General features: G+C 34.8%; 1 protein-coding gene across 1 annotated transcript in view; it reads right to left on the bottom strand.

Moving 5' to 3' along the window:
- Nucleotides 1-13,575, bottom strand: part of LOC138722703 (sodium channel protein type 2 subunit alpha-like) — a 90,964-nt gene that overhangs the window by 34,746 nt on the left and 42,643 nt on the right. The window contains exons 3-13 of the mRNA XM_069861175.1: nucleotides 12,219-12,336; nucleotides 11,782-11,872; nucleotides 11,049-11,177; nucleotides 10,520-10,611; nucleotides 9,228-9,461; nucleotides 6,426-6,489; nucleotides 5,393-5,534; nucleotides 4,318-4,524; nucleotides 3,173-3,463; nucleotides 2,179-2,553; nucleotides 515-647 (exon numbers count right to left, since the gene is read on the bottom strand). Of these exons, the coding sequence (XP_069717276.1) occupies nucleotides 515-647; nucleotides 2,179-2,553; nucleotides 3,173-3,463; nucleotides 4,318-4,524; nucleotides 5,393-5,534; nucleotides 6,426-6,489; nucleotides 9,228-9,461; nucleotides 10,520-10,611; nucleotides 11,049-11,177; nucleotides 11,782-11,872; nucleotides 12,219-12,336 (1,876 nt within the window). The remainder of the gene's footprint in view (nucleotides 1-514; nucleotides 648-2,178; nucleotides 2,554-3,172; nucleotides 3,464-4,317; nucleotides 4,525-5,392; nucleotides 5,535-6,425; nucleotides 6,490-9,227; nucleotides 9,462-10,519; nucleotides 10,612-11,048; nucleotides 11,178-11,781; nucleotides 11,873-12,218; nucleotides 12,337-13,575) is intronic.

The raw sequence follows: 13,575 nt of genomic DNA, 5'->3' as shown, positions 1-13,575 counted from the left end.
ACAAGTTTTGTAGAAAGTGAAGAGAGGTTTTAAATTTTATCCCTGGCATATGAAGGATGTTTGGAGGAACCTCCTCAGGTTTCCAGGAACTTAGCCTATTGTTGCTGACTGAAAAGGTTTTAGAAGACTAGAAGAAAAACCTCAAGTGTTTTGATCTAATAATTGATCAAGTTGCTTATTTTTAATATTATACAATCTTGTTTTAAAAAAGAAAACTATTTACACTTACATTTAAGGATAGTTTTCTCAGTAAAACTTCTAACTTCACAGTCCTCTCAAATGTCTAATTATTTATTTTTGGAAGAAGTAAGGTTAATTAAGGTTACTAGATTAAGGTTAATAGATTTTTTAAAACTATTCTAGCTTTGTGAAGAATTTCACTAGTAATAATTTCACTGTTCCAAATACTACTACTACAAATTTCCTTTTCCTCATTAGCTAAGGCCTGGTCTTTAATTTTCTGTAATTATGAGGGCGTTTTAGACAAGTTCATGCATCTGCAGATATAACACACCTTCCATTGTATTTGTGATAATGTCAGCTAGACTCATGGCTCTTTGTCTTAAATTGGGATCCTCCAGCAACTCCACTGGTATTTGATATGAACTTGTACGCCTTTCTTTTACTCCTCCTTCTGTATCAGTACTCTAGAAAAAAAAGAGGAGCATAAATTAAATTCAACTTTAGAAACACTGCTCAACAGGTATCAAAAAAATTTTTCAGTTTCAATGAATTCATAATATATAAGTTTTGTATTTAAGCGCTGTTGCATAAGATTTTTTTTCCCATTATTCACAGAACATAAGACTAGGGGTTGCTTGTTTGGTTTTTTTTCAAATGGCTATTTCCATATTATACTTCCGAATACTTCTAATGCTTACAAAACCTTAAAAAAATTATTTTGAAATTTAATTCCCAGATTGCAGTTGCTTCACAGTTAACTATTATTAACTCCACATTAGACACAAAGAAATTCTGGAGGAGATCATATCCAATGACAGAAACAAAAATTAAATTAAAATTCCCAGTTCCGTGCCTTGTCCACCAATATCTCACTTCTAAACTAGTTCGATCACAAGATGTTTATAAATAAGTGATTTATTCTAGGGAGTTTTCTGCAATAAAAATTATTGTCTACAAGTATTTTTTATAGATTTGTCTTGTGCTCTATATCCTTTAAATTGGTTTTGAGTGTGTATCTTCTACATTGAATAGCTGTAACCTCTGATGTATTTTATGAATTTCAACTGAAGAAACAAACAAATTTTTTAAAAAATGAAAGATGTATTATAGTTAGATCGTTGGACACACATCACCTATAAAGAAGTTTTGAATGCATGAGCATGGACACCTATTTTCAGAAAATTAAATAAATGCATGAAAAAGAAAGTATAATAAACTGCAAGAATACTATAACTGTAAAGAATCTGACTGATAACTGTCAGGAACCTAACTTTCAGATGCTGTGGCCTGTGTAAAATTTTTGTTTCAATAAAAGAAGGCTTCTAGGAAAAAAACATGCAATGGATCCCTCTGCTCCATTCCTAAAGCAGACTGATGGAAAAGCGAAAACTGAGGAAGAAATGGATGAATTTGCATTTACTTTGTTGGTTTTTTTTTTTTTTCAATAAAGCCTCATCCTAGGCAGTGAGAAACTCAGATCATCTACAAGACCAAGGAGGAAAAAAGAGCTTTCAGAGCTTCTGCAATGTCAACATAATCTTAAAGGCTATGCTATATGCGCACAATACTGAATACATGGATGGGGAATAAAAGAAGAACCAGCAGATCACTGATAGGGATTTGGACATACATTTAAAAGGAAGCTAAAAAGAAACCAAAGGAAAAAAAAAATCAAAACAACAATAATATGCAGAATGCTTAGAAAGCTGAGTTACTTCGGGTTCTAAAACAGTTTTAGCAATGGAACATTACTAATATAAATCACTATGCAAGTGCATGCATGTCCTTGCTCTGCAGGTATATAAAAATGTGCTACTTTGTTCTCTTCCATTTTCATGCTTCAGTCTCTAACTTTTGAGTGAATCACTGTAAATCCATTTCATTACAGTAAGATATGAAAAGCATTCACATTTTCAAGCTTTTCATTCCATTAAAATATTGCTTGGTGCAATAAAGAAAGGTCATGAAACCTGGAGTAATTTAGAAGTTTCTTACATTGTCGTCGGTTGTCAGTTTATCTATTATCACCTCTGGCAGAAGCTGTCCAGTAGGTGACAACAGACCTGGTGGTCCATCCACTAAGGAAACCACCCCTTTGCAATCCACAGTGCTGTGCATCTTCCCATTCACTGGAAAAAGTGTTAGTCTTCTTGATGGCCGACTGGTCTGACTAATGTTACTACTGCGCCGTTCACCATGTCTGTGTGGCAAAAACAGAGAACCTCTTCTGCTCCCATTGTCCTCAAATGTGCTGTGCTCATCATCAGCAAAGTCATTTTCAGATCCTCTTCCATATTCCTTAAAACTGAAAAGACTTGTTCTGCTGCTACGTCTGGGAGAAAACAAGGATCCTCGAACACTCAATAAAGACTGCAAAGGAAACAAAATGACCAGCTGAAGATTTTAAATACACGTGTATGTATCAAAACAATAATAATTTATATTCCCCAGAAATCTGGGGGAATTTATTCTTAATAAAGTGCGTTAGGTAGATTTCAGATATGAGATGACAGTCACCTGAACAGGTAAATTTATAGTATACCTAAACCAATTATTGGAGAGGAAAAAATGAACACATGTAAGGCTATAGTAGTTTCCACCTCTTTAATAAAAGAGAAAAATCAAGATTTCTAGAAATTCTAATGATCTACATAAATCATGCATTATGTTAAAAGACATCAATATCCTTAGCCTTCTAAACTGATAAATTATATTTAATTATTCCTTTCTAGGAATTAAAAAGAGACTTCTATTTCAAATTAAATAGAAAATGCATGTTAAGATCCACCAGATCCTAAACAGTAAAATGAAAGAGATCAAAACAATTGGTTAGATAACCTCTAGAAAACAATACCAACAATGGTAAGTTGGTGTCTAAAATAATGCAACATTATTTTGGTTGTATTGCCTTGCAAAGTTGCAGTGCAGTTGTTGGATACTATAATTATCTCACAAACCTCAAAAATGACAACTGCACTATTCACAGTACCTGTGGGGGTGATGAGAACGGCTTCCCATAAGCAAGTCTGTTCCCATCAAAAGAAAAACGGAAACCTTTCCTTCTGATACTGCCATCTGATTCAGATTTTGGAAGCTTTTCATCCTTTACGTCTTCCTCTTCTCCAGAGAGCTCCCTCTGCCTTCTTTTCTTCCTTCTATTCCTCCTTTCTTTGGCACTTTTTGAGCTAAGCTTGGATGCTTCAGAAGAAGTATCTGAGGGTCCACCAATTCCACTTTCACCGCTGTACTCCGTCATCTCTACTGCAGCTGCTGCTATTGCCTGCCACAGCAATTATTTAATGCAATGCTTTACAATCACACGTTTGGTTTTTTTTAAAAAAGCTATAATCCTCATTCCTAAGAACTATATGATATTACTTCTAGATGTGTGACAAAAGCCTAGATAGATTTGTGCAATATTTCAAAGGGAATTCTGTAATATGAATTAAAGTATAAGGGTAGTTATGAGAGCTGCCATTTGGAGTTCTGATTTGCATCTATATCATGGGGTTAGCCTGCGTTGTTTACAGCATTCTGCCACAAAGTTTACTAGAAAATACTTGAAAATTAGTAAATTTATTAATTAGAGTGAATGCAATTGCAAACAGAAGACCTAAACAGTCATATTTCAATCTGTATTACTAATTTCAATTGCTACTGTAAGTAATAGCTTACTTAAGCCGCTTTAAAAAAAAACCTTTGGGGTACTCCTTCCAGTCTTCGATTCACTGGTGATAATACAAGTAGCAAAAGTTAGTTAGAAATTTACAGATAAAAATATTTTAAACTCCAATTAAGTCTTGACAAGTATTTCACAAGTATTAAAATTACTTCTAAGCTGAGAACTGGAAAATCATCATGACATGTTATCAGATAATACCCCTACATGAGAAATATTTACTTAAAAACTATTATTCTGATTTGGGGAGTATTCTTATTCTCTGTTCAAAAATTTATTAATGCTTTAGCCATAATACACTTAAAAAGCAAGAAAAAGCCATACAGAAAGCAGTCTAACGTACTTATGAGGTATGTAAAAGAATGACTTTGAAGAATATGTTAATTACTGGTTTTGTTTTGAACAAATAGCATGCAAAAGAATATACTAAAGTTCAAACTCTTATTAAAAAATACCTGAGCTGCTTCTTGCTGCTTCTTCAGCTGTTCAAGCATCTGCTTAAAGTCTGCCTGTCTCTGTTCTGCTTCAATGATAGTTGCTTGATTTTGTTCTTCGTAGGCCATGGCAACCACAGCCAAAATCAAATTAATCAAATAGAAGGAACCCAGAAAAATGACCAGAACAAAAAATATCGTATACATTTTGCCAACAGCTCGTAGTGTCTATAGGAGAAGAGGAGAAACAATTCATCTGGTGAAGACATGCACCAGTTCTGCAGTTCATAAGTATTTACTGAACTTGAAAAGTGTAAAACTATTACTGAGTTGTTCTTCCTTTTGTTATAAGACCATACAAGCCTTTTGAATCAGAAAGTAATGAGAAAAAGGAAGCATTCATGTATGTGAAAAACATGTTTAAGTATCATGCTGCTTTGAGGCAAATCTCTTTTAATGCCTGGTAATCTTGAAAAGGATGTGAGATCAGAGTAATTAATGTAAATCACACATCATAGGTTGGATGCTTAGTAAGCTTACTATTTATTAGCATGTCTTCCCCTTGAAATGACCAAAATAATTTAAGATGGCACAATTGATTAAATGATTAAAAGATAATACTTATTATAATTAACAGATTTTCACATACCATATAAAGAAAAACTATGGTAAGGAAAGTAATTTATATTAATACATGCATTCTTAGTTATCAAAAATAGGATTCAAAGTACAGAAATTAAGATTTAGATTTTGCTGCAACAGAAAATTTAGATTTTTCTGCAATTTTTACAATTTAAACTCACTTTTAAAAAGTTTTTGAAAATAAGACCTTATCATGAGGTGCAAAATGAAATATACACTTTAAAATTAAATAAAGGATTGAAAAACCTTCATATGCCTCTTCATACACCACAAGAGATTCTATATTAAGCACCATACCTTCTTAATTCTGCAACTGAATTTGCTTCCTTTCATAAATACTGTTAATTTTCAATTGCTAACAACAGTAATGTGATGTAATATAAATAGGAAAGGTCTTTCCATGTTTGATTTGGCACCAATATGATACTAACCACAATTTTTACTATACACTTACCTGCTGATAGAGAGTTTCCCAGGAGTCCTGTGTCATCAGTCGAAACAGTGACAAGAAAGCCCAACTGAATGTGTCAAAGCTAGTATACCCATAGTTGGGGTTCCTACCAGCTTTCACACAAGTAAACTCTTCTGGACATTTACTAGAAGGGAAAAAAAAAAAAAGCAGAAAAAGAAAAAAAGTAAAGCAGTGCATATAAAAAAAAAAATCATAAGCATGAGAAGTGGCTTTAAATTATTGTACCTTGAGTTTCTAACAAAGGTTCATTGCATCTAATCTGGGAAGGGGGGCTGCTATTGTGGCTTATGACATTTTAAAAATTAGCAAGAAAATGGACAGTGTTCTTTAGAAAAAGCCAGGAAAGAGTAAACAAGTTAATGAAAATCTTTCTTCCTACCTTCTTTTAATATCATACATACAAAATAAAACTTTTTCCCAAGAGTTAGGTATTACCTCTGCACATACTTCTCCAATGCAAAAAAAAAATATATTTACTTAACACAGAAATTCTATAAGGTGAATACTTTCATACAAATAAAGAAAGTCAGTATACATATTTTATACTGAATTTTGTCTGTCAGCAGGGTTAGCATACCAGATTACTTCAGGTCTCTTAGTTGGTCAAGTCAAATTAACAATTGTACCAATTCCTCAACAGCAAATAACCATCATAATCATACCTTTATCTACTGAAACTGTACATATCAATTTTTATAGTAGGTGGCCCAATCTCAATATCAACTGAGACACATTGTTTCAGTTATGATTCCATTCTTGAAGGGCAGAAGAGGTTCTTGTCTCCAAGATCTCCATAGAAAGACACTATAAAAATTTCTTTTCATGTATATGAGTGTACATTAGATGTGTATTTACACACACATATTTTCTTATTTAACATTTGTATTCATTCCTACTATGAACCATGACCAAATTATTGACTGTGAAGTTAGGTAGCTAAAAGCTTTTAAAGTTTAGAGTGATATTTTTTACAATTTGTTCAGACACGTAGTATATAATTTTCAATGTACCTTACCCTGCATCTGTGCTATTTCCACAAAGCAGATAATCAGTTTGTCCTTCTAACCGATAGAAATGATCTGAAGAAACAATAGAAAGTAATGTGACTATAAATGGAAGAAGTTGGGGGTTTTTTTGTGAGGATCAACCTATGTTCATGTCATCACACTTTGAATGCTCAACATCTCCCAACAATGGGTTTAAATACTGGCACATTCATACTGGTAAGTAAAGTTGAAGAATTAAAGAATAAAATAAAAACACACTGTAAAAGTAGAATCCTAGCAAAATTACGAGAACAATAAAACTGCACGTTCTCTTCTTGAGTCATAGCAATACTGAATATCCTTCCAAAACCTGATGTTCAATAAATGAGAGAAAGAAAACACAAAGCTTAAAACTCCTTCTCTTAATCAGTAGGCAGATTGTAATCAGACAATTAAAGCCTATTGAAAATGATACTATTTACAGTGGCCAGGTAAGAGTTTTGAAGTCAGAGCAACACTAACTTGCATATCTTGGGACTGAAAATACAATGGCGGCATTTAAAAGGAAGACGTATGTTCCAATAACAATAACAGCTGCTGCACCACAAGCAACTTTACAGAATTATAAGGTGGTAACCCTCAGAAATAAAGGAGAATATTTTGTTATTAAAAACTGTGCTGTCCCTAAAAAAAGGAAAAAAGAACACAGATCAAAAGATGAGAATAAATCGGGTAGGAAGTTGATAGGAGAGAGGGCAGACTCCACACAGAGGGACCTAGGCAGGCTGAAGAAATAGGCTGACACAGAAAATTCGTCAGAGAAACTCAGAGTTGTGCACCTGGGAAGGAAGAGCACCCTGCAATGATATAGGCTGGGAGCTGGCTGGCTGGGGAGTAGCTCTGCAGTGTGGGTCTTGGTGGACAGGCAGCAAGGTGAAGACGAGCCAGCAGTGTGTCCTGGCAGCCAAGATGGGTAACAGCCTCCTGGGCTGCACGAACGGAAGCACAGGTAACACAGCAAGGGAAGTGCTTATCCCTCTCAGATCAGCACTCATGGACTGTACCCAGAATATCATGCCCTCGTTTGGCCTACCCAATGCAAGAAAGAAATTGATAAAGTGGAGCAAGTTCAGTTGAGATGACCAAGTTTATGAGGGGTTTGGAGTGAGTCCAGAGAAGAGCAACGAAGCTGGTGAGGGGGCTGGAGAACAGGCCTTATGAGGAACGGCTGAGAGAGCTGGGGGTGTTTAGCCTGGAGAAGAGGAGGCTGAGGGGAGACCTCATTGCTCTCTACAACTACCTGAAAGGAGGTTGTGGAGAGGAGGGTGCTGGCCTCTTCTCCCAAGTGACAGGGGACAGGATGAGAGGGAATGGCCTCAAGCTCCGCCAGGGGAGATTTAGGCTGGACATTAGGAAAAAGTTTTTCATGGAAAGGGTAATTGGGCACTGGAACAGGCTGCCCAGGGAGGTGGTTGAGTCACCTTCCCTGGAGGTGTTTAAGGGATGGCTGGACGAGGTGCTGAGGAGCATGGTTTAGTATTTGATAGGAATGGTTGGACTCGATGATCCAATAGGTCTTCTCCAACCTGGTGTTTCTATGATTTGCCCTGTGAGGAGAGGCTGAGGGATTTGACCTTGCTGTCTCCAGAAGGGAATGCTTTGGGGAAAGTAGGTAACAAATACCCAGCAATTACAAGGAAATTACCTTGTAAGGACAGCCATGTCCTTCTCACTTGAGTGAGGTCCAAGAAAGAAAGGGCACAATTTGAATGGGCATAATTTGAAACAAGAGAGGTTTAACTTTTCACTTTGAGAATAGTCAGGCACTGAGATCCAGAAAAGAGACAGAGATCTGGAAACAACTGTTATCCCTACTAAATGAATCTTCTGTCATCCTCAGTTAATACCCTCAATGTACCTTTCAAGCTGACAAATGGTTCTGGTTTTCAAAGGGTAAAATGCTCTTGTAGTACTTAGATAGCTGGACACAGCCCACAGGATAAAGAAAATATGAAGATAGGGGAATTCCAAATCAAACACTTAAATCAAATTAGCGATGCCAAAATTCTACCACTTAAGAAAGGTATTAGATGCAATGTTAGAAAAATTATAATCCCATTAGTTCCATAACATCTCTAGAGCTTCGCAAAACTCAGTGTTCAGATACTGATCTAAATGTCAGGTGCCAATACTTTGACATGTGGATCTAAGATTCATGCGTATCTTTTAACCTGGTTTTGGCTTTGTTCCTTCATAAATGAAAATGCACCAAATGTTACAAGAAAAGCCACTAGAGGGTATCACGCTTAGTCACAGCTGACCAGCTTATGAAAGACTGTAATGAAGATGTAGCTTCTTAGAGGTGCACAATGGAAGGATAAGAAAACACTAGCAGAAGTCTGAGCATCAGAAATTCTGAAATGATATTAAAAAAAAGTTACCAGGAGTCTGTTCAAACACTGGAACAGGATGCCCAGAGAAGCTATGGTATCTCAGCCCTCGGAGATATTAAAAGCTTGACTGGACATAGCACTAAGCAGTCTGCTCTGCCTGGACCGGCAACTGAACAGCAGGTGTTCTGGACAACTGTGGAGACCATGTCTAACCTGCATGATTCTGTGATTCTAAAACCAACCTAACTCTACAAACACATTTCAGTTAAGGGAAAGAAGAATCATGTCAGCATAAGTTTGGGATGCACTACATAAGAATCCCTACTCTTTCTCATCCTATTTATTTGACTTTTAACATTAGTCTATAGTTCAAAACAGTAACCTCTGTGTGTGTGTTTATACACAAAAACTTTAGCGAGTTACAACAGTATTTCTTACTTTCATCCTCAATGTATGCCGTCCAATTAAATTCCGTGCCATTAAAGTACAGAGCTAGGTATTGGTCAAAAGACGTTGAATTTTCTGACCAAAATAAGCATTTATTCTTCAAGTTGCCCATGAACAGCTGCAGTCCTATTAGTGCAAATACACTCAGGCAAAACGCAGTCAAAATCATTACATCTGAGAGTTTCTTCACAGACTGAATTAAGGCTCCAACAATAGTCTTCAATCCTGTGAACAGAGGCAGTTTTTTATTATATAATTAAATATTTACCCAAGCTAAAATGCAATGTGAACTACTGCAACACACTATTAAATACCATGCACAGCTTCACCAAAATAGTCACAGAATATTTTCCAGTGAAAAAGAGTACCAGTAAGTCTTACAGTTTCTGACAAATTAATTTGAAAACAAAAATGGGAATGAAAGGTATACATTCCAAAGTACCTGCTCTTCAAATGAAGAAGCAACTTTTTATTCATGCTCTCTATACACGTCAACTACATGTAAAGAAAATTATTTTATTGTCTTCTTGATGCCTCTTGCTCCAAACCTTCGCCATTCTTCTATTCCAATGAAAACAGAACCAATATATTGGTTCCACAACAGCAAACAAAACCAAAACACAATTGCACTTAAGTAGAAGTTTTAATGATTGCATTCTATTGCACGCTATCCAGCTGGAGGTGGGGTTTGGTGAAGACAGGCATCTTAAGGCAATAACTTCATCATGCAATTCCCATGCTGCTCTTTAATATCTTATTCTTTTGTCAGAGATTCAGCTTTGCAACAGACTGAAATTTTCAATCCCAAATATGTCTTCGATAAAGAGTAACATTCACATTATTAAAAGAAAAAATGAAAATAATATAGATCCTTCAAGTGGGAGAGAAAATTTGAGATCACGAAATTAGAATATATACAGGCTAAGTAATTCAATTTCTCATGCAGGAATGTATTAAACTCTGAGGCTGAGCGTTTCAGAGAATTAGAAAAGGGAATAGAAGTTAAGACCAAAACCTGGATACTTCTGTTAAAAAAATGAGTTCAGCTTCTGTGGAATTTCAGTCAGCTTCAAAGTTTAATCTCGCTCTCACCTGGAATGACTGATATTGTTTTCAAAGCTCGGAGAACTCTGAATGCTCTCAATGCTGAGACACTGCCCAGGTCCACAAATTCTGTCACGTATCTGTAGTGAGGGATTCCACACACAAACACAATGACAGCACACACAAAATGAAACAGAGGTGAGGGAGAGCACCTACTATTTTACACAGTTACTTCTTACCTGGAATTACAGAAATAGTTTTCAAAGCTCTCAATACTCTGAAAGTTCGAAGAGCTGAAACATTGCCTAGGTTTACAAATTCTGTTATATACCTGTAGGATTAAATCACAGTTATTCAGAATTAAGGTAGAATGTACACTACTTACCTGGACCTGTAATTCAGACTGGTTTTTTTTGGAAGGGTCAACTTTAAATGAAACTCTTGAATTCATGTTTTCCTGTTTCAATCAAGTTTTCCTTAAGAAATGTACCCTTAAGTATTTCCATGGAATGTAAGTTAAAAAGGAAATGGATTTCCTTGATTTCATTGTTTAAATACTATTTAAAATTGATTTTTCAGTAGTAACTTCAATATTGTACTGTAGTCCACTAATTTGGCTGTGTGCTACATTAATGTAAAATACTAAAATGAAAAAAGTTGAAATAAAATTCAACTACAATTCACATTAAATAAGCTAAGATAACCCAAACAAATTAATACAGGTTGAAAAATGTTCTGATGTTTTACTTAAAAAAATTACATACTTACGCAAAGGAAATAACAACAAAATCAAGCCAGTTCCAGGGGTCACGAAGGCAAGTAAAATCATTTATACAGAAGCCTCTTGCAAGGATTTTTACCAGAAATTCAAAAGTATAAATTCCAGTGAAAGCGTACCTATGAGAAAACATCCAAGCAAGAGTTGAAGATTGTTCAACAATCCAACAGCACAGGAATAAAAAAAAAATAAAATCACTCAAACCCAGGGAATAGTACACATGCAGATAATAGCAATCACATAAGTCAAATAAACTATGACTGTTTTCCCATCATTCCTCTGCAACATTAATGGATTTTTTTATCTGAAACATTTTTGCTGTTTCTGACAGATAAAATTTTGAAATTTCAGCACAAATAATAATAATTTTGCCTATGGACTTCCTTGTTTTGTTCTTTTGGTTTTGTTTTTTTTTTAATAAAAATGTTAAAGGAACAGCTCAAGAGGGAGAACACAAACACATTACTTGTACAAACACTCAGAACAAGAGTATTAATTGGAGTTTTGTTCAGAGACAAAGGTTAACAACATCATAGCTTCTTTCCTTCCTAGACCTTGCAGGTCACTGCTTTGAGTTGCAGCTAGGACCAAACCCAAGGCTAGGGAAAGGAAAATACTGGTATTACACGCAACGAAAAATAAAATCTACAGGGTCTAGATCTTAATTTAGCTGTTCATTTTTAAAACACTTCAAAAATTATTAGCTAATTTAAGTATACTTACTCTACATTCTTTGTCCAGTCTGGAGATTTACTCCATGTCATAAATACACAGTTTGTCAAAATAGTGAGCATAATGAAGATGCTGAACAATGTTGACTGTAGTTAAGGAACATACACTTTTTTAATGCTGAATTTGCATCACACAAAACATGAAGAATTGACCAGGCTATAGAATACTGACAACATACATGATACAAATCACTAGCTATGTCATAAATAATACAAAAATGTTTCACAATAATGATGGCTATACCACTAACTTTGTAATCTAGGTAGGTGTGCTGTTCCTCTTACTCTAACTGGTGGGTTCAAGTGACATATCTTACCTCTGATTCATTTTGAGAGAAAGAGTTAAGGGCAGGAACAAATTTAAACAGTAAACCAAAAAACCAAGAGTAATTAAATATAAAAAAGACCAAATCACCTGAAAAGGATATGAATGAACCAAAATCTTAATAGCTATTCTTCTAATAATATTGAAAGGAGATAAAAGGTACAAGGCAGGTGTGGCACTGAACCTGAAGATTGTCTTCCCTTTATTCAATACTATAAACGTCTTCAAAAAGAAAAGCAGAGGGGAATGGGAAACAGGAAAATAAAGATATATTAGCAACCTTGCCATAAGTACAGTCTGCACGTAACACACCTAAGTACCAAATTTTCAGTAGAATAATACAAGCAAATATGAGATTTTAAAGTTTTACATTAGCAATGAAAACTGAACACTATACGTTCTTTGTCTCTGTGCTCTGAAGCAAAATCTACATTTCAGCATTTTACAGGATTATATAATTACATTCAAATATAATTCAAAACCTATAATTTTTAACATTAAAAATTAATCCTGTTATATTATTTGCAGTTCAGAACAAAGTCAACAATACAAAACAAAACACATAATTAATAATTTTTCAACTCTTATGAGCAACTATTTATCCATTTCAGCACTTTAAAACAGCTTCTGAGGTGAGACATCCCTGGCTTTTAAAGGTTTTACTACCTTCATTGCCTGTGCTGTCATCAATAGTATTTTTTGCAACCATTTTTTATTATGCCTAGGTGATACAATGAAATTGTCATCTAATGAAATCTTAATTTAATCTACATCTTGTGATTGTTCTCCAAAATGGCTAATATCCAGAAATAAGCAGGGTTTAACACTGCACCTTCTGTTTTCTAATGATATTATATTGTAAAAGAAACAAATCATTTGACAGTAGAGTTTATGCAACTGAAAAAAACAAAGCATAAAATAATTTTAAAAAACTACATCTGATTATTGTCTTCAACAACCTGTACTAGGAAAAGAAAAAAAGCGCTAGCTGAGTTGCTTCTTACAGAGCTAATACAGCTCTTTGGTCACTTATTTACATGTAAGGTAATAATCTGTTGATTATCTAGTACTTCACTCACGGAACCTGTTCTATGTTTTAAATTCAACAAACATTGTTTTCATTTAGACAATAAAACAACCACTTGATGCTTATTTTATATTGCATTTTAAACGTAAACTCAACTTTGCTTTCGCTCTGAACATCATTCTACTTCTCATATCTACATAAAAACATCTTTTCTTCACCTGTACTTGCCAAAGTCTTGGTTCTAACTCTTTCCTCCTTTTATTAAAAAGAAATTAAGTCACATTACAGTACATTTCTATATAAATTCAAATTTTGTCTTCAGGTCTTTATGGGACCTATAACGTAGACCCAGTATTGAAACACAATGTATACGCTTTTAGTCTTTACACTCAGTCCAGTATGAGAAGTTGTTGGGCTTTAACCCCAGCTGGCAA

Source organism: Phaenicophaeus curvirostris, chromosome 7 (assembly GCF_032191515.1).
Source record: "Phaenicophaeus curvirostris isolate KB17595 chromosome 7, BPBGC_Pcur_1.0, whole genome shotgun sequence".
NCBI classification, from domain to species: domain Eukaryota; kingdom Metazoa; phylum Chordata; class Aves; order Cuculiformes; family Cuculidae; genus Phaenicophaeus; species Phaenicophaeus curvirostris.
This window is presented reverse-complemented; position numbering and strand designations above follow the sequence as displayed.